The 20,526-nt window shown below is 51.3% G+C and overlaps 2 protein-coding genes across 3 annotated transcripts in view; one reads left to right on the plus strand and one right to left on the minus strand.

Annotated features, from left to right (window-relative positions):
* The window catches only part of LOC122471525 (katanin interacting protein), a 194,466-nt gene extending 193,704 nt beyond the window's left edge, over positions 1-762 (minus strand). For both annotated transcript variants that reach the window (XM_043560246.1, XM_043560244.1), the window contains exon 1: positions 561-762. In XM_043560246.1, the coding sequence (XP_043416181.1) occupies positions 561-747 (187 nt within the window). In that variant the 5' untranslated portion in view covers positions 748-762. The remainder of the gene's footprint in view (positions 1-560) is intronic.
* GTF3C1 (general transcription factor IIIC subunit 1) overlaps positions 726-20,526 on the plus strand; it is a 75,461-nt gene continuing 55,660 nt past the window's right edge. The window contains exons 1-6 of the mRNA XM_043560242.1: positions 726-1,067; positions 3,583-3,792; positions 9,976-10,152; positions 10,780-10,923; positions 13,743-13,839; positions 18,146-18,269. Coding sequence (XP_043416177.1) covers positions 847-1,067; positions 3,583-3,792; positions 9,976-10,152; positions 10,780-10,923; positions 13,743-13,839; positions 18,146-18,269 — 973 coding nt within the window. The 5' untranslated portion in view covers positions 726-846. The remainder of the gene's footprint in view (positions 1,068-3,582; positions 3,793-9,975; positions 10,153-10,779; positions 10,924-13,742; positions 13,840-18,145; positions 18,270-20,526) is intronic.

The following is a 20,526-nucleotide window of genomic DNA, read 5'->3' on the forward strand; positions in this document are numbered from 1 at the left end:
AAACAGGAGAACACTACTGACCTCAAAGGGCTGTTCTGAAGCTTAACGAGGTGTTGCTTGAGAGAGCTTACAGAGTTCCTGGCACTGGACGGTACTAATTATTCTCACCAGAGCTCATAAAGAGAGTATGCCCTAGAATTCCCCCACCCACCTTACCAACTCCCTTCTCCCACTAGCTGACGACCGCACTCCCCAGGGTGACGCTTACTCCCGTACCAGCTCCCAGATTGCACAGTTCCACATCCGAGGAAGACACACAGGACCCCCTCGCCCTCGGACTTCCACTTCTCCTTTCCACTCTAAACCTCTTCTGAGCCCCCAGCCTGTACCGGGTTCCTACACGACCACAGCTCTGCACCTTGGCCAGACCACTGACCACTCCCCCCAGCCTCTTCTGGCCATCCCGGATCACTAAGGCTCCCTTTCCCTCAGACCGGAGGCCACCATGGGTCAGGAAGTGGTGGTCCAGGGCTCTCCGGCCTAGGATTCTGTCCGGGGAAGCCTCAGGAGAGGTGAAAGAATAACTGCCCGACCGCCCGGAGGGGCCCACGGACACTCACCGTCCATCCCTAGAGGCGGCGGTTCCGGGTGCTCGAACCGGAAGCGGCCCCTACACTGTTTGCAGTTCCCCTGGTTACTGCGGGGTTCCGGACCAATGGCGGTGGAGATCCAGGGACTGAGCCCGCCCCCAAAGGGAGTGACGTCGCATCGGCGCTCTGGAACTCCTCCTCGGATCTCTAAGTCCATCCCGCCTCTCAGGGCTGCCGAAGGTTGTGCGCAGGCGCGCTGGAGGGCCTTTAGTGTCCTGGTGCGCAGGCGCCGGGGGAGCTGCCCACCGAAGTAGCAATGGACGCGCTTGAGTCGTTGTTGGACGAGGTGGCCCTCGAGGGGCTTGATGGCCTGTGTCTGCCTGCGCTGTGGAGCCGTCTGGAGACGCGAGTGCCGCCCTTCCCCCTGCCTTTGGAGCCCTACACGCAGGAGTTCCTGTGGCGGGCCCTTGCCACGCACCCAGGCATCAGCTTCTATGAAGAGCCTCGAGAGCGACCCGACCTCCAGCTCCAGGACCGGTCAGCGGCCTGGTCCTGCGGCGGGCGGGCGAGAGGGCGGGCGCGGAGCCCGGGGTCCGATGGCTCTGGGAGGGGCCCAGGTTCTGACGGGAGGGGGTGGGAGATAGGAGTGGAGCCCGGGGAGGACCGTGAGTCGTGGGGCTGGGGGGGGGGGGGCGGGGGGGAGGCCTGGGTGTAAGGCTGACTGGGGGTTCCTCGGGCCTGGTAGAGCCCGGGCGTTCGATGGAGTTGAGGGTTATCTCATGATGTCCCATTATGTCCGTGTGGGTGTTGGGTGGTGGTGAGCAGGACCGGCGGGATATTCTTCAAGTTTCAAAGAGTACTCTTCTTCCGTAGTGGTTAGGAGGTGAGTTCAGATCAAGGCTGGAGACCGATGAGTTCAACCACCGTTTCTGGGGCATTCATTCAGTGCTTGACTGGAGAGCCTAAGTCAATTAGACATCTGCATAACAGCAACCTTAATAATAATAATAATAATAATAATAATAATAATAATAATGGCTAGCATTTATGGAGTGCTTATTTTTGGCCTAGTACTATACCCTAAGATCCTGTTCTGGGAGCTTCAGGGGACTGAACTCACTTGATCCTCAGCAGTAGGTACTGTTATCTTCCCCATTCTGCAGAGGAGGAAACTGAGCCTTTAAGTAACCTGTTCAACGGTTACAAAGATTATAAGTGACCCACGTGTTGATTTGAACCCAGGCCATCCGTCTGTAGAGTCTGTGCTCTAAAGGCATATTGTGAGAAGTTCCCAGAGGTAATACTGTCCAAAACAGGACTTAAAGATTGGATTTAGGTGGGCACTTGGCAGAGTATTCTGGACAGGAAACAGCACATGTGAAGCCTGCAGGAGGAGAAATATGTTAAGTTTGGTTGAAGTGTAGGATTGGAGGTGGGGAATGAGGAATAATGTTTGGCACTTAGATGTATGCTTGTTATGAGCCGGGACTGTTCTCAGATCCTGACATAGAGTGAGTTATTTAATTTTTACAAAAGCCTTAGAAGAGAAAATTGAGGCACAGAGCGTTTAAGTGACTTAAGATCATCTGCTAGCAAGACCAGAACCCCCAATTTGAATCCACGAAGTCTGGGGTACAAAAGCCACTCTGCCCTTCGCTCAGTTGGACTGGAGAGGGACTTGGGTGGTCTTTTAATCCACTTAAATAGCTTATCCTTTATCGAAAGGGTAGTTAGAAGCCACTGAAAGGCGAGTCAGACTAGGGGCAAAGTGTGAAGTTGAGAGATTTTAGTAATCCAGCCACAAACAACCAATCGTGGTTTTGCTTACCAGGGTGCAGGTGAAAATAAGAGAAGCAGGTGGGATGAAAACCTATGAAACCAGAATAAAGAGGATTGGGTGACTGGATGTGGGGTGTAAGGAGAGGTGGGAATCAGGGATGATTCCTCTGGTTCCTGATATTTGGGTACCTGAGTGAATACTGATGCCCTGCCCTGTTGGTAGGGAACACAGAAGGGCAGCACAGTGGTTGAGTCTTGGGGGAGGTGGGGAAGATGTTGAACGTACTTTGAGACACATGGAGTTTGAAGTTCCTTTGGGTCACCCTAGTGGAGATTCTGTTTAGTAAACATGTGGCTTCATGCGGGGCGGGGGAGGGGGGAGCAGGCCAGAGAGAGGGATGGACCTGGACATGTGGAGTCATCCCGTATGGTTGGATGTTTAAGTTGTAGGCCAGGATTCTCCCTGGAGGCCTAAGACATGGCCCTGAGGTACACCTACGTGGAAGGGCTGGATGAAGGACTAGGAACCTTCCAAGAAGCCTGGGAAGGTGCGGCTGGAGAAATGGAGGGTAGCAGTTCAGAGCGGTGTCCTGGCAGATGTGATTGGGGTTTGGAGGGTTACGCAGTGGAGAGATCACACAGAAGGCAAAGGAGGGAAGGGCCAATAAGCGGAAGTGGGATTTAGCCTCAACTGGACTAGAGCAGGATGTGAGCGAGGTTTGTAAGGAAAGCTTAACAAAGTTGGCTGACTGGATAAAGGAAGAAACCCAAGCCAAAGATGTCTCCATGACATTGATACGACACAACTGGGAGAGAGTGGAAAGGAGGGACTTTATTGGGGCTGGGGAGAGGCAGTTACAACTTTGCCTTTGATCTCCTTGAATTTGAGGTGTTTGGTAGACAAGCGAAGATACAGGGTCAGTGTTTGGAGGGAAAAGACAGGACGTAGGATCCCAGGGTGAAAAATTGTTAACGTACAAGCACCAGATTTGAAGGGAAACCAAAAGACCACGACTTGGGCCAGTAGGACGGTTCTGGTTCCAGCATTCAGCTTCTTAGGGTGGATTTGGGGGACCCTGGGAAGGTCTGTGTTCTTTGCGTTAAAAAGGCAGGAATGCTGCTCTAATCTGCATTTGCAAAGCGGGAAGACTTGAGTGAGCACATTCTCTCTCTCTCTCTGGTCTCAGCAGGAGGTTGTCAGAAGAATGTGGCCCAGTATGTACTGTTTCCGGAGCTGATTTGTGGTTTGGTATTTGTGCCTTCCCTCTTGTAGATACGAAGAGATTGACTTGGAAACCGGAATTTTGGAGTCCCGGAGGGATCCAGTCGCTTTGGAGGACGTCTACCCCATTCATATGATTTTAGAGAATAAAGATGGCATCCAGGGCTCTTGCCGGTACTTTAAGGAGAGGAAAAACATAACCAATGACATCAGGACCAAGTCTTTACAGCCCCGCTGTATGATGGTGGAGGCCTTTGGCAGGTAACTGATTTGCACCATCAGAAACTCATGGGAATCCTCCTGCTTTGAAGTCGGGTACACAGTCAGAGCGCTGAGTCTCGCCAGCCCTTTACGAAGCCTCTGCCTTCTTCACTCGGCTCATTTTGCTCAGGGACCTGCCTTTCTCTTTCCCTTGTATCCACAGTCCTGGCACGGCTGGGCAGGGCAGGAGGCTATCATTTGGATCACTCTTTTTTTTTTTTTTTTTTAATGTGTTATTTATTTTTGAGAGAGAGCACAAGCGGCAGTCTCGGGGAGGGAAAGGGGGAGGGGGGAACAGAGGCTCTAAAGTGGGCTCTGCGCTTTAGAGTGGGGCTCGAACTCACAAGCCATGAGATCGGGACCTGAGCTGAAGTCAGCCACTTAACCACCTGAGCCACCCAGATGTCCCCTGGATCACTCTCTCGTAGGGACTGGGCCCCCTGCTGCCCAGCGGTCCTTTCCTGAGTCTCCGGCCGGACCCCCGGTTTCCCAGAGTGGTCCATTCCACCTGTCATCTTCTAAGCCTAGCCCCACTCCCACCTCCCTCCCCGCTTCACAGAACAGGGAGAAGCTGCCCGTGTGAACTCTCCTGACTTCCATCTTCAACTTGCAGCTGTTACACATCTCTTCCTCCCCCCACCCCCACCCCCCAGCTCAGAGGCGACCAGAAACCATGGCCCCGTCTAGGGCCTCGCTCTGCTTCTCTTCCTCCTCCTCTGCCCATCCCCCTTCCCGCCCCCCAGCCCAGCTCCCTGTACCTCCTGCTCTTCCCTGCCTCTCTCAGGAAGCTCATCTTTCTCCATCATTTTCTTTCTTTCTTTTTTTTTTTTTAATGTTTATTTATTTTTGAGAGGGAGGGGCAGAGAGAGAGGGAGACAGGATCTTACTGCTGACAGCAGTAAGCCCGATGCGGAGCTCAAAGTCACAAACCTCGAGGTCATGACGTGAGCTGAAGTCGGATGCTTAACCAACTAAGCCACCCAGGTGCCCCTTCTCCGTCATTTCCAACTTCTGCCTTTCTGCTGGCGCTGTCTCCTCAGCCCTAACGTGACTCACACAGCTTACAACAGGACCTTCTCTTGACCTCAGATCCCCTGTGACCATAGATCTCTCTTTCTCTCTGCCGCTTGTAGGACCAAGCTTCCCAGAAGAAATAGCCACTCTCACTCTTTGTCCCCTTCACCTCTGCCCTCTCGGTCCTGATGTCTGACTTTATTACTTCACCGAAATCTTATCCCCGAAGATTCCTAGTAATGAGCCTGTGGACACTGTAGGGCCCGTAACCTCCTTGCCCCCTCCACCCCATCAAGGACTTGTAAAGCTTTTGTCCCATGGCTTCCTGCTTTATTTTCCTGTTCTAGCCGATCCTTACCAGCTCCCTCATGGACTCCCCGACTTCCTTCCACCCCTTAAATGTTGGGCTGCTCCCCAGGGCTCTGAGTGCTCCCCAGGCGTCTGTCAAGTGCCGTGTGTGGAGTTACAGTAACCTCTTCCTCAGTGCGCCCAGAAGTCAGAGCATCACTCTCCTTCACCCCAAACTTGCCTCCTCTTCCATTTCCTGCCCCTTTTGTGTCTTCCCTCTGCTCCAGAGGATTCCCACGCACCTACTGTATAAACGCAAACTTGGGCCCCTTCTCTCTTTCTACGTTCAGCTGGCCACCGAGTCCTGTGGACTTGGCCTTCTGACGTTTTCTCAAATGCCCTTTGGGCTCAAAATAGTACAATAGTCTCTTATCTCCCTTCTTACTGTCTCTCCTCTTCGGAACTTTCCACACTGCATGGAACATTTTTCTCTAAGATGGACTTGCGGTGGAAAGTGCCTTGGTCACTCAGGACAGATATCTCAAGACTGGCCGCATGTCCCCCACAGACATGCTTTGTTTAGCCAGCATGGTGGTTTGTTTGTTTTCAATTTCATTTCATTGCTAATATTTAAAATCTAGATTTCTACCTCCTCTTAAAAAAATTACAGGATCCATGGGGCCCCTGGGTGGCTTGGTTGGTCAAGCCTCTGACGGCAGCTCGGGTCATGATCTCCTGGTTTGTAAGTTCGAGCCCCACCTTGGGCTCTGTGCTGTCAGCAGAGACTGCTTTGGGTCTTCTGTCTCCCTCTCTCTCTGCCCCTCCCGACTTGTGCTCTCTCTCTCTGGGACTGTGATTTTCCCTTGGTATTTAGGCCAGAACCATGAGCCATGTCCCACCTAGTGCTGCCCACCCTGCTGAGTGGCCCATCAGGCTCCATATGCCTACCCTCTGCCCACCCAGCTCTCCCCCCATAGCCCTCTCTGTGCTTTGGCCCGAACACGCCGGGCTAATCTGTTACTCAGGGCTGCAACACTTGTTGTTCCTTTTGCTTAGAGTCTTCTGCCTTCAGGACTCCTGGGGGGCTTGGTTGGTTAAACGTCTGACTCTTGATTTCGGCTCAGGTCATGATCTCACGGTTTGTGAGATCGAGCCCCTATTCGTCGGACTCTGAGCTGACAGCGCGGAGCCTGCTTGGGATTCTTTCTCTGCCGCTCCCCGACTCACGCACACGCACACTCCTCTCTCTGTCTCTCTCTCTCTCTCTCTCTCTCTCTCAAATAAATAAACTTAAAAATATTCTGCTTCCGATCTTCACATCTCCCACCCCCTTCTCTTCATTCAGCCTTGGACTTGGTTCCTCAAAAAGTATGTCCCTGTTGCCCAGACATCATCGCATTACTCACGTCAGTACCAAAAATGGTCTTCAGTGTTTATTTACGTCACTCTTTCCATACCAGACTGTAACCTTGAGGGCAGAAACTCTTGTTTGTTCATGGCTGTATCTCTAGGATCTAGACTCTGCCTGGCACCACATCGGCTCCTGAGAGTGCATGTTGACTGATTGACTCTCCTGTTGGTCTGGAAGTTCTAACCCCTGACCTGTGTCATGGCATCCAAACTCCCTGGACGGCACTGCCAGGCCTTTTGGGATGTGGACTCGCACTGACCTCTCGGGCTCTCCTTCCTTCTGCTTTCCAGCCTATGACCCCACACCAGGCTTCCCGGCCGGGCCATTTGCCCCCAGGACAGGCGCACTGCTTCGTGCCTCCAGAAACTTGCAGGTTCTGGTTCCTTGCCCTTCACTGCCCCCCCCTCCCCCGCCCCCAAGCTTAGTGCTCACTCAACATCCCCTCCTGTGAGAGCAGTCCCTAGTTACTGTGCTCCGTTCACACGCACAGCTTAGATGGAATTGGGCTCTGGACGTATGCCATTTCCTAGGTGCTCTCTGACAGCTGTTGGATCGTAGCATAATCGCTCACTTTCTGGACTTCCTCCTCCAGTGGACTGTGAGCTCCTTGAAGGTGGATACCGCTTTTATCTATCTTGGCATCTCTGGTACTTTACATTGTGCTTAATCAGTATTTGACATCCTGTCTGGTGACCACACTCAGCATTTTAAGCCTAGCAGGAGTCCCTTAGTCAGCTAATTGGAACTGTCGGGATTATGATAGGACAGCGTAGTAAACAAATCTGAGCCTGTGTGAAAAGCAGCAAACCTGTTCCCCAGTTTTCCAGCTTTCTTTTTCCAGCTGACCTCTTCCAGTTTAACTTAATGAACCTGTTTTGGACGAGAGAGCAAAGTCCTAAGCCTGTGATGTGCAGACACAGGAAGTGGACTGTCTCTTTCATGCGTGTTCGCAACCATTCTCTCTGAGGATGGATTCTGCCGACTTCCATGACTCTACAGAAGACTTATTTTAGGTCACAAACAGTGTATGGTTAAAAGGAAGACAACCTCTTCTTTCATCTTTGGCCCAGTTGGTGGTAGAAGTGAAACCAGCCAGTGTGGGGTAGGAGGAAGGAGAACCGTCAGGCTGAGGGATGTGATAGAAGAAATCCGTTTCTCTGCCGAGTCTCCATCACTTAAGTCTGAGACTCCACCCACTGGGCCTCATCTGCTAATTTAAGCTGACATCTTGGGCAGATTGGCCCACTCCATTCACATACTCTTGGGGTCCAAGCCCTGGAGCAGAGATCCCACGAGGGTGTGCTGGCAGAGAACCCCTCACTCACTCACTTCTTGGCACCAAGATACCCCCACTCGGAAGCGCTCCCTTTCCCAGATGAATGCATCACTGAGGGTCCCTGTATAAGAACTCACGGACTACCAGCCCCTCAAATCTGGGCCAGCATCTAATTCTTCTTAGCTCTGTTGTTTAGACATCTAACCACAAGGCCTGTCTCCCATCACGTCACTCAGTCTGAAATGCCTTGCTAGGACGTATTCTTGGCCTCTTTATTATTTTCACACCTCAAGTCACTAGGAGGAGCTGACGATTCTTCCAGGGTCTGGTCTTCAACGGACTACAAATCCGCTGATTAGCCAGGTCGGTACAGACCTACCTCGTCGTCCTGCACTTCACAGATACTGTGTTTTTTAGAAATTGAAGGTTCGTGGCAACCTTGCATCAAGCAAATCTGTTGGCACCATTTTTCCCAACAGCACTTGCTCGCTTCGTGTCTCTCTATCACATTTCGGTCATTTTCTCAATATATTTTCTTTCCTTTTCTTTATTTGCTTTTTAATGTTTATCTTTGAAAGAGAGACAGAATACAAGCGAGAAAGGGGCAGAGAGAGAGAGGGAGACACAGAATCAGAAACAGGCTCCAAGCTCTGAGCTGTCAGGACAGAGCCCGGCGCCGGGCTCGAACTCACAAATTGTAAAGACCATGACCTGAGCTGAAGTTGGACGCTTAACCAACTGAGCCACACAGGCGCCCCAATTTTCTCAATATTTTGAACTTTTTCGTTACTATATTTGTTACGGTGATCTGGGACCGGTGATTACAATTTGGTGAAGGCTCAGATGATGGTTAGCATTTCTTAGCAATAGTATTTTTTAATTAAGGTACACACATTGGTTTTTTTGGACGTAATGTCATTGCACACTTCATACACTACACTACAGTATAGTATAAACATACTTTTATATGCACCGGAAACCAGAAACTTTGTTTGACTACCTTTATTGTGATACTTGCTTTATCACAATATATGCTTTCTTGCAATGGTCTAGAGTCGAACCCACAACATCTCTGAGGCGTGCCTGTATTTTTGACTCTGAAGCTTATCTGTCCAGTTCGGTAGGCTAGTTTGCTCACTTAACAAATACTCACAGAGCCCCTACTATGCACTACAATCATACTAGGCACTGAAGGTGTCCTAGTGAACAAGTCAGTACCATGTGCCTACCTTTATGGCACTTAAATTTGAAGGGAGGAGATGGACAAGAATGTCTGCCAAAAAAAAAAAAAAATTACCTTTAAAAAAAAATTTTTTTTTACATTTATTTACTTTTGAGAGAAAGAGACAGAGCACGACTGGGGGAGGGGCAGAGAGTGAGGGTGACACAGAATCTGAAGCAGGATCCAGGCTCCGAGCTGTCAGCACAGAGCCTGATGAGCTCGAACTCACCAACCATGAGATCATGACCCGAGCCAAAGTCAGACGCTCAACTGACTGAGCCCCCCGAGGCATCCCCAAAATACGACCATTTTTAAGAGTGCCAAGTGCTGTGAAGAATGTGGCAATGGCCGGGTAGGGGATAGCTGGGGCTAGACTTTCAGGAAGGCCCGAGGAGGTCATGTCTAAGCAGTAGCCCCAATGATCAGAAGGAATCCGTCACCTACAGATTCGGGGAGGAGCCCGGGCAGAGGAAGCAGCTCATTTGAGGACCATCAGGGCCATGGAGGGTGCATCGGATGTACCAGGCCCTGCTGGGGAGTCTGGGCTTTGGTCTGAGTGTCCTGACGAGACCTCGGAGGGCACCACATAAGGAGAACACAAGGTTGGCTCTGTTCACCCCAAATGCTGCAGTTGGGACACCGAAACTGCCTTAATGGGGGGCATTGTAAAGCTATAAGAAGCAGCACAAAATGATGATTCTCTAAGGTTCAGGGTTTTGTTTGTTTTTTTAAGTTTATTTATAAATAAGTGTGCAGGGGAGGGGCAGGGTGAGCAAGAATCCCAAGCAGGCTTCATGCTCTGCACTGAGCCTGACGTGGGGCTCGATTCCATGAACCGCGAGATCACGGCCTGAGCCAAAACCAAGAGTCTGATGCTTAACTGACTGAGCCACCCAGGCACCCCCTGTTTTTTCATATTTTCTTCAGATCACTTAAAGTTATTTCTTCTGTGTGGTCGTTTCTGATCCACAGGTGGGGAAAGAGACTGATCATCGTCGCCTCCCAGGACATGCGGTACAGGGCCTTGATAGGCTTGGAGGGTGACCCCGACCTGAAGCTCCCTGACTTCTCCTACTGCATTTTGGAGCGGTTGGGCCGGTCCCGGTGGCAAGGCGAGCTCCAGCGTGACCTCCACAGCACTGCTTTCAAGTGAGGGGATGATTCGCTTGACAGGGCTCCCTGATGATTGTGCCCTGCCCCCCAGCCTGTTGACCTACCTCCTTCCCCTTTCCTCTCAGCCCTGCCACTGGGGCAGTCTGCAACCTATGCTGACTGGGAGTGCAGGGCTTTGTATATGAAGAGACCCTGGAGTGACCCTATAATTTAGTATCTAAACCAGACATTTTGAGAGTGGAGAGTGGGGCCCCAGGGCAAGGCCAAGGCAGTGGTCATAAATTGGGACCGCCGGGCAAATCAGGATGTATAGTCCCCCTAGTTATTGGCCACTACAGGATTGGGCACCTGTATTTGATGGTGTCATCACTAACCCTCATCGTCGCCCACCCCACCGTCCGTCCCGTGCCCATTTCCCTGGGCCTCCACCCCCACCCCCCGTCCGCCTCTGCCGGGGACCTCGGCTGTGCTCTTAGGCTGAGGCATGGCTGTTGTTTTCAAGGCCGCTGTCCCACAGTGACTGTCGTCGTAGAGTGGCTGGGTAGGACTAGCCAGTGCTACAGTGTGTGTCTAGCACTGACGTTCAGGTGAGAGGCCCTCTGCGCTGTTGGGGGAAAGCAGCCAGCAAAGCAAAAATGACAGAGCCACGCTCCTCTCCTCCAGGGTTGATGCCGGGAAGCTCCACTATCACCGGAAAATTCTGAACAAAAACGGGCTCATTACGATGCAGTCACATGTGATCCGATTGCCCACCGGAGCCCAGCAGCACTCGATCCTTCTCCTCCTGAATCGGTTTCACGTGGACAGGTATAGCGTGTGCACGCCAAAGCACTCCGTTCTGCCCTGCGCGTTAGGCCTTTACAAACCATGGAGGCTAAATCACAGCATGACCGTAGCTTTTTACTTTTATTGATTTATGTTTTGCTTTTATTTTAGACAGGACAAGCACACACGTACATGCGCAAGCAGGGGAGGGGCAGAGGGAGGGAGAGAATCTTTTAAGTTTTTTTTTTAAACATTTATTTATTTTTTTTTGAGAGATGTAGAAAGAGCACGAGTGGCGGAGGGGCAGAGGGAGAGGGAGCCATGGAATCCGAAGCGGGTTCCAGGTTCTGAGCTGTCAGCACAGAGCCTGAAGCAGGGCTTGAACTATGAACCATCAGATCATGACCTGAACCAAAGTCGGGACGCTTGACCGACTGAGCCACCCAGGTGCCCCAAGGGAGAGAGCCTTAAGCAAGCTCCACGCTGAGCATGGAGCCCAATGTAGGGTTTGATCCCACAACCCTGGGACGATCATCTGAGGCAAAATCAAGGGTTGGATGCTCAACCAACTGAGCCACCCAGGTACCCATGACTAGTTTTTTTTTCTTTTTTTTTTTTTTTAACTTTATTTATTTTGAGAGAGAGAACATGAGCACAAATGGGAGAGAGGGACAGGGGGTGGGGAGAGAGAGAGAGAGAGAGAGAGAGAGAGAGAGAATCTTAAGCAGACTCCACACTCAGTGAGGAGCCCGACGCAGGGCCTGAACTCATGAACCATCAGATCATGACCTGAACCAAAGTCAAGAGCCAGACGCTTAACTGACTGAGCTACCCAGGTGCCCTAGACTATAGCTTTTTAAAAGAGATTTACTATCTATTTTTGATTGTGAAAATAAGTCTTGCTGATTTAGAAAATTTGGAGATTATATTGAAAAGAAGGAAAAAAAATTCCTGTAACCCCATTGCCCAGCAATAGGGACTGTTAACATTTTGGTGAAATTTGGGGAGGAGTATAAAAATAAAAACAAATCAGTCAAATCAGATTTGTTTTGGTGACAGAATTGAGATTGAATTGTATCCAATTTAAAATTGGCATGTTTTTCCAACACGCAACTCTCATAATCAGCCTAGATGGTGAGATGTGGAGGTTGTGCTGAGTGATCACCGTGGATGATGTTGCTATTTAGCCTCGGGTCCTGGTCCAGCCAGTATAGCAGGGTGGTGAGATGTGTACATTCCCTTCTGAGGATGAGGGTTTCTGGGAGTGAGTCTCTGACTCCTTCCTGCTCCCTGTTGGGGTGACTGCCTGGCATAGGAATGGGGGAAAGCAGTGTTCCACCACGCTTGAGACAGGCCTCAGCCTGCCCTCCGGCACCTCATGGCCTCCTTGGTGAGACATCCAGAGACCAGGGTAGGGAAGGATCGAGCTGGAGTAGGCCTTGGAAGAGGTGGCCCTCGGCTGAGTAAGCGGGAGCCCCCGAGCGCCTGGCCACCAGTGCTCCACAGTGGAGTCAGGCAATGTCACGGAATCCTTGAGAGGCAGTAGGCAGGCCCTTCCTTTCCCTGGACCACGGGGAATGACTTTGACTCACCCCTAGCCGAACGACAGAGACCTTGCCCATTACCAATGGCCAGGCATGCTCTCCAAATGGGAGGTGAGTGAACACTCAGGATTAAGTATAAGTTTTAAAGTCGACAGTGTCTGCTGCCTAGCACAGGCCTGGGCCCAAAGAAAGTGCTTGATATACATGTAGGCAGACTGTTGACTAAGGATTTCCAGGAGTAATGATATCACTGCATTCCTGTCAAAATTCCAAATTTGTCATCAAACCTATATTTTAGAAATCCTACTGGAGAGAGAATCATGCTTCGACAGTTTGCATTTTATTTATTTAGTCTTACTTTCCACTAGTTAAACAAGGTATCACTAGACTCCTACCTGGTGTAGGCGGCAGCTGTGGGTGGAAGAGATTAACAGTGGACTAAGTCAAGATCTGTATTTAAATCTTTGCCCCTTACTTGGGCAAAGGCGCTTGTCCTCTCTGAACCACGGTTTCTTCTCCTAGAAAATGGCCATGACTCAGTGCTTGGTATTAACTCACATGCGGTAAATATCTGTGCCTTCCTTTATCCTTTCATGTGTTGAGAGGCAGTCGAAGTGGAGAAGTGGGTGCAGACTCTGTATCCCATGCATAAGCCCTCCGTGACCCTGAGCTTGTGACCAGTTAAAGTCAAGGTCACCTTCCCAGCTACACCCTGCCCCCAGCCTCCCCAGGCACACATGGTTGGGAGCCCTCCACTCTCTTTCATAGCTTCCTTGGTGGCCATTAGTCTGGAGGCAGTCATTTATGATTCTACACAATAAAAATGAGTTGGGGGTTGGGCTTGATCAGGCCAGTGAAGTCAGAGTAGAGGCCAGCCTTCAGAATCAAAGGCATCATGATATAGCGAACAGAGCGCTGGATGTGGGCAAGGACCTAGGTTTGTGTCTTGAGTCTGAAGTTTAGAAAACCTGTTTCACTTCTTTATGAAATAATCCCCCCTTCACCAAGCGATTTATATAGAAATACCTAAGGTCCTTCCTAAACTTGATGCTATTATAAAAACATAAGGCATTTTGAAGAATCCTTACGGCTGCAGCCCAAAGGTCTAGTTTGTACACGGCCACTACCTAGGTGCCCTTGGCCATGTGACCGAGCCACTCAGAGCCGGTCTCTGCCCCACCAAGTGCGCGTTGTGGGCTGGGTGGTGGCCGAGACCGAAGACGAAGGTTCTGTAGTTTGGGATGTGGTCACTGAAGGCTTGCGAGGCACTCTTTAGCAATAGGTTTGACCAGACAAGCCGTTTTGTGTTTCTCATAGGAGGAGCAAATATGACATCCTCATGGAGAAGCTCTCGGGTGTGCTGAGCACACGGAGTAACCAGATGGAGACGCTGGGCAGGCTGAGAGAAGAGCTGGTAAGTGCCCGGGGCCGCCTGTGCTCTGGGCTGGACTGAACTGTGCCACAGCCTGGACATCTTTGTTTAGTGTGCCTTGATGGTGGCTTGTAATCAGCCCTGTTCACAGACTTAACCGTCCTTAACCTTGAAGTGAGTGGGATCTTCCTTTGTTCCGCAGAAGGAAAAAGTGCCCAGGCCTTCATCGAAGGCCTTCCTGCCCTAGGCTGGCTCCCATTTTCCCCAGGGTGTGCTCGAGGCCCTGCGGTATAAGTCCGTGTGGAATGGTGGACCTGGGCACTTAGGGGTGCTTCTGTGAGCACACTTCTAATTCCATCACACTGGTTTAATACTGAAATGATAGTGTGACGGCACGGGGAGAGAAGTGCTTACCCACCGGCCTAGTCTCTGGGCCCCGCGGTAGAGGTGGGGGGAGGAGGAAAGCACAGAGGGGGCATGTGGCCCCCAGGCGGATTCGAACAGTGTTCGGCGGAGCCAGCATTAGACGGGGGAGAGAAACAAATTGCCCTCCCGGTTAGACAGCAGAACTTACAACCTGAAGTTCAAAGTCAGCCTGTTTGGGTCATAGTGATTAGCCCACAAAGGACCGTGATTTGGAATCCGATTATCAATATCAGGGTTGGGGCGCCTGGGTGGCTCAGTAGGTTAAACATCCGACTGTGGATTTCAGCTCGGGTCGTAATCTCGTGGTTTGTGGGAGCGAGCCCCGTGTTGGGCTTCATGCTGAGCTTGGAGCCTGCTTGGGATTCTCTCTCCCTCTCTCTCTGCCCCTCCCTGTCCCTCAAAATAAATAAACATTAAAAAAAACAAAAAACAATAATCCTTGCTCCTCACCTCCTGCATTGGTGAGTGGAGCCCTCATCTCTGATTCCGTCATAGAGGGAAATGGGCCTCTTCTCTATGCTAGATCTCCTCTACGCCCGAGCCCCTCATTTGTTCATTTATTTATTTAGAGCTAGAGAGAGCACACGAGCAAGGAAGGGCAGAGGGAGAGAGAATCTTAAGCAGGTTCCATGCCCGACACAGAGCTCGATCTCCTACTCCCGACTGAGATCATGACCTGAGCAGAAATCAGGAGTCAGATGCTTAGCTGACTGAGCCACACAGGCCCCCATGCCCAAGTCTCTTTGAGGCAGAGCTTAGGAACTGAGGCCTGGGGGTCAGATTTGGCCTATATGTTGTTAAAAGTACATTTGACGTGGCATTTTTTTTTTTTTTTAAACTGAGATTTCACAGACAAATCTAAGTTCCCTGCTTCCTTTGACATATCAGAGGCTCCGTCAAGCTTGGGCCTGCAGTCTCTCCTGATGGCAGTCAGCTAGAGCCAGCTGTGTGCTGGCCAGCCGCCCCTCCTCCCCCCCCCCCCCCCCCCCCCCCCCCCCCCCCCCCCCCCCCCCCCCCCCCCCCGCCAGCCCCTTCCTTCCTGCCACCTCTCAGACACCAGGCCCTTGTCATTTGTCATTACATGTGCACTGCTGTTTGTGGTAAGAAATATTTTTCGGTATCTGAGTCTCCATGAAGAGTGGAAAATGAAAGAAAAATACGTCTTTCTCTTGAGAGATCCTAGTAGAAATGAAGAAAATCCCTATTTAATAAACAAACCTCTGCCCACATTGTTCCTCATATTTCTTGTCCAGCAGACATCGGTGATTGAAACCCTCCGCCCTGCTGGGTCACTCGGGCGTGCGGAGACCGGGCTAGTCGGGTCCCAGGTCAGCACTGCGGACTGTCTAAGTGATATGAGTGGACTGTCACAGGGCACTGTTCTCTTATTCCTCCAGCAGATACTTTAGTGAATGTCTGCTTTGAGTCAGGACTGTGTCCTGTACTTCGATGACAAAAATTAGTGAGGATGACAGGTCTCCCACTGTCGTGGAGCAGTCTCACTGGAGAGGCAGACGTGCAAACACATGCTCAGGCTCGAAGGCACCTCGCAAGGACGCGCTTGCTTCAGGGAGCTGGGAGAGGCTTTATAGAGCAAGTTGCAGCTGAGCTGGGCTGTGAAGAAGTGTTCCCAAAGTAGACAGACAAGAAATGGCAACTCGGGCACGGGAGGGTGGCTCCAGCAGGTTGTTAGAGGCGCAGTAACCGAGCCGTCACCGGGCGGCAGTGTGCTCAGGCAGGAGGAGCGACAGTGTGGCTGGAGGGCTAAGAAAGGTCTAGAGCACCGGGCTGAGGGGCTGGTTTGTGGCCTTCGGCCTCGTAAACCGCCGGTGGCAATTCAGAGACGGAGAAGTTACGAGGAGGGAAGAGTGTTTATAGGAAATGAACCTGGCAGAGGAAGAGAGATTGGAGGTGTGAGTGGCAAGGTGGATGCTGTTGACTCTGGCCGGGGGTGATGACCGCTAGAAGGGAGATGTTTTGGAGAGGAGCTGGCAGGGCAGAGTGAGCGCCTGAGGCCAGGACGTGGAGGTGAGTGAAAGGGAAGGAGTCTTGCCGTCCGGCTTGAGTAATGGCTCCTCATTGAAGCCGATGGGGCTGGAGGGCAGGCTCCCGAGAGCAGGGACCGGGGACCAGCGACCGTGCCTGTTTGTTCACTGCCGAAGCCCCACCAGGCGGACGCTGCCTGGCCCATGGTAGGCGCTCAGTAAGTATTTGTGGAATGAGTGTCTGAATAAAGTAGGGAGTTCAGAAGGAGGAACACGTTTGCACGAGGACGAGGCGCATGACAAATTTGATGTTAGGATTTACTGAGTGTGACGGTCTTCTGGGACTTTGACTTAGTGATGTCTCATCGGCAGCCGGAAACAGGGTCAGAGGAAGCGGAGCAGGATTTGGTGAATAATTCGCCAACACGTGAGGTTGATGCCATGAATAGGCATGCTGTCCTTTGGGGGGAGTGGGAGAGGCTCACACTGCCTCTTTGCCTTGTTGCTGGGCAGATTGTGCGAGACCCTGATGGCAGACCCCCCGGAGGGCAGGACTCCATCATCCTCTCCCGCGCTCGGGATCGTCCAGGACGTAGGACCCTATGTTAGGGGCTGGGGTTTGATGGATGAGCTTCCGTAGGGTCTTTCCATGATGCCGAGGGCACAGCTAGATTAACAAGAGATCCCATTTACAAGCCGGTGGCTTCGGATGAGCCATATGTGAGTCATCTGTAATTCCTTGATAGCCGTATGTCCTCCTGCCCGAGGGCTGGGGCACTGGCTGCTCTGAAAGTTGATCACATATGTGGTGGCGGCAGCCCGCAGACATTTCGCTCCCTCTCTCTCCCCCAGAGAGTAAGAGGAAACCCGTAAGACTCCACTAAAGGCTCTTAGTGGTACGTGCCTCCTGTCATTCAGCCCACGGCCTGCAGCAGCCGGAACTGGCCTCATGACTCCAGGGGTGGCCAAGTCAGTGCTCGTCGCAGCCAGGATGGATTTATGAACAAATGAAACAGGCCGAGTGTAAAAAATGTTTTTGCTCTCGGTATGGATTCAAGAAATATGTAACCCTCCTGGTAACTACTGTAGGAGAAGACAGCACATAACTGGTGACCTTCAACTCCAATGTACCAGAGGCTGATGGGGCCACCGTGCATGGGCCTGCCTGTCGTGGCCCCCTCTGACTGCTGCTCTGAGGAACCCCAGTCCTAGGATTTGTTGCTGGATTTTTTTTCTAGGAGAAGCTAGAACCTGCTTCGTATATATACATATATATATATATACACACACATATATATGTTTATATATGTTTATATGATATATATACACACAAACCTGCATATGTATGAAATCTCTCACTTTCCAACGTTGGCAAGTAAATCAGTTATTTTCAAAAACGTGCAGATGGAAAAGCATGGCCTGCACTGGAGGCTGCACATCAGTAACCCCTGCAGTTGGGGACACGTAGGGTCATTATGGGCACGTTGCCTTGCAGAGCTGTGAGCGGTGGGGCGCACGTGATCATCCTCACGTTGTGGAAACTTCACTGATAGACTACAATTTTCTTTCTCCTGAATCTTTTTTTCTGTTTGTTGCATTGCCTGTGAGAGGTGTGTGTGTGTGTGTGTGTGTGTTAATGATACACTTCCTTGGTTAGAAAACCAAACCACTGAAAAAGTATACAGCGAAAAGCCTCCTGGCTCTGCTCCCATCTGCCTCACTCCCACCCCTATGTATCCATTTATAGAATCATCTACACCTTCTTCTGTTCCCTTGACAGCATAGCTTGGAGTCTTTCCTCATTAGCCCCTCCAGCGTTTCGTCGCTCAAGATAATCGGTTAACTCAGGTCCTGAGCCTGTGTTCGTTCACATGACTTTAGTGGTCGCAAATGCCGTGCTCGTATCTGATGGCAGCTCTTAAATTGTGTGTTGGCAGGGGCTGTGCGAAAGGACGTTTAAGCGGCTGTACCAGTACATGCTGAATGCTGGCCTCGCGAAGGTGGTGTCTCTCCCCTTACAAGAGATTCACCCTGAGTGTGGACCTTGTAAGACAAAGAAAGGTAAAGAGTCTCCGCCTCTGTTCCCTTGGCTGCGCAGACGGCTTTCTCTTCTCCCCTCCAAGCTCCAGCCTTTCTGTGTCACTACGTTTGGCCTTGCGGTGGGAGGACTTCACGTATTTGGTCGAGTCTTCATTCCTCAGTGCCTGACTTAGGATCTCCTGTAGCAAAAGTGCTCAGGAAATGTTTGCTGGATGAAAGCAACCCTAAGGGCCCACACCCATCTCCGAGTCGGTGTCCCTCCAACATCTCTGCTCCGTGGCGTCCAAAATCAAGTTCGTGTTTTCCTTCTTACACTAAGCCACTGTTCATTCCAGCATTTGGAAGTCCCTCAGCTGTGTTGCATGATCTCATTCTGTAGCCCTTGCGAGGTAGGTGGTAGGCTCACCTTTTAGGTGTAAGAAAATAAAACTTAAGAGGTGCTAGTAACTTACAAAAGGTTGAGCAATCGTAAGTGACAGATGTGGGATTCGAGCCTTCCAAGAGAATTAAACTAAGGACAAGAGACTATAAAACTTTAAAAACCTTCCTTAGTGCTTTATTTTTCTCTATCCTTGATTTTTACACCATGCTGTTCCTGACCAACCGAAGTCATTTAAAGAGCCGAGGGTCAGAGCTTTCAGTGAAAGATGATAGATGGAGTATACGCATCTATCTGCACTCTCCCCAAACTCCTCCCTAGTGACAACAAGGGATAGAAAAGGAATAAACCAGCAGGTACAAAGAGGCTAGGGCAGGAATGACAGCACAGAGTCAACAGTATTCTGGTGCTCGAGGCAGATGAACACGTGGTAACAGACTGAGCGGCCTGGGGAACCTGAATGCCTGTGTATGGCAAGAGCCAAGGATTGATGCCTCCACACCCGAAATTAACTAAAAATGTGGAGATCCCAGGTACCCTTGAGCACAAGTTTGGATGGTGCCAGAGACGAGGGGGTTGGTTGGCAGCGTGTGCAAGAAGCCGCCGCTTCCCCAGGTCCCCTCTCTTACTTTGCATGGCCGGGGTAGAAGTCCTTTCCCACACAAGTCTGGGCTTATCTCAGGATAAGATGCATGAGAGCGTCTCTGGGCTCGCAGACCCAGCCGGGGACAGGGTGCCGTGCTGGCAATGGGACACAAAAAGGTGAGGGTCCCCTCACTGCGGTCCCCCCATGTGGCTCCTGAACATTGGCGGCCAGACTTACCGTCCCCTAGGCCGGAGGCTGGAGGCTGCTTTCCTGCAAGAGACCGACCGGTCTGAGAAACGTCCTCCAGATGCTGAAATCTAGGGGTATCCCAGCAACACAGCGGGCCCCTGCCCGCTCACCGTTCCTGGAACCCCACACCATGACAGCCTCTCCCCTGCTCCTCCTCACCCTGCACGACATCCAGAACACAGGCTCCAGGCAGCAACTGAATACTTCCCTGAACATCTGAGAACTCTAACAGGAATGTAAGAGAGACAAGTGGGGGAACTAGGAACAAAGTGAGGAGCAGAGGAAAGCCTGGAAGGACTTGCAGAGAGGAGGCGTCGCATCCGTGAAAACACAGCGAGAAGCTGTAAAGGGGGGACGGACGGAAGATAAAAAAGAGCTGTTGGAAATAGAAGAAATCGGCTTATCGCAATGAAAGAGTTAGCGGGAGGGAAGGTGGTAAGATAAAGTTGAGAAGGATCTCAGAAACTCAAAAGAGGCGGGAAGTAGAGCTCAGTTGAAAACAAGATGCTAAGCCTCGAAGGTCCGACAGCCCGCACGACGGGCTCACAGTGGGGGAGACGGAATGTGGGCAGGGGAGGAGAGGGGAGGAGGTGATGAGAAATGACACAAGGGATTCTCCTAGATCTGCAGCACGGAGGTTCTAGAGCAAGAGACCTATCAGGTGCCTAGCATGAAGAACATAACAGAAACCCACACCAACACCCACCATCCCGGAACTTGAGAAACCCAGAGCCAAAGAGCCTCCACAGAGAGGAGACGTCAGACTTCCCGGGAGTCACCGAAGCTGGGCGGCCCTGGAGCAGTGCTTTCCTTCTGAAGGGAATGGACTTCCAGTCTGGAGTTCCTTTATTCAGCTTTTGCATCGATGCGCTGTGAAAATCAGGACTCTGAAACCGCTCGTCTCCCATGTTCCCTTTCAGGAAGCTGCAGGAGGATGCCCACCGTCAGACAGCAGACTGAAACAAGAGGCGGGGAAAATGGGGTCCAGGGAGTGAGGAGACCAGGAGAAACATGGGAAGGTGGTGAAGGGAAGTCACCATGACCGGCACGAGGGCAGCCCGTCC

The sequence above is a fragment of the Prionailurus bengalensis genome, chromosome E3 (genome assembly GCF_016509475.1).
Source record: "Prionailurus bengalensis isolate Pbe53 chromosome E3, Fcat_Pben_1.1_paternal_pri, whole genome shotgun sequence".
Classification (NCBI taxonomy): Eukaryota; Metazoa; Chordata; class Mammalia; order Carnivora; family Felidae; genus Prionailurus; species Prionailurus bengalensis.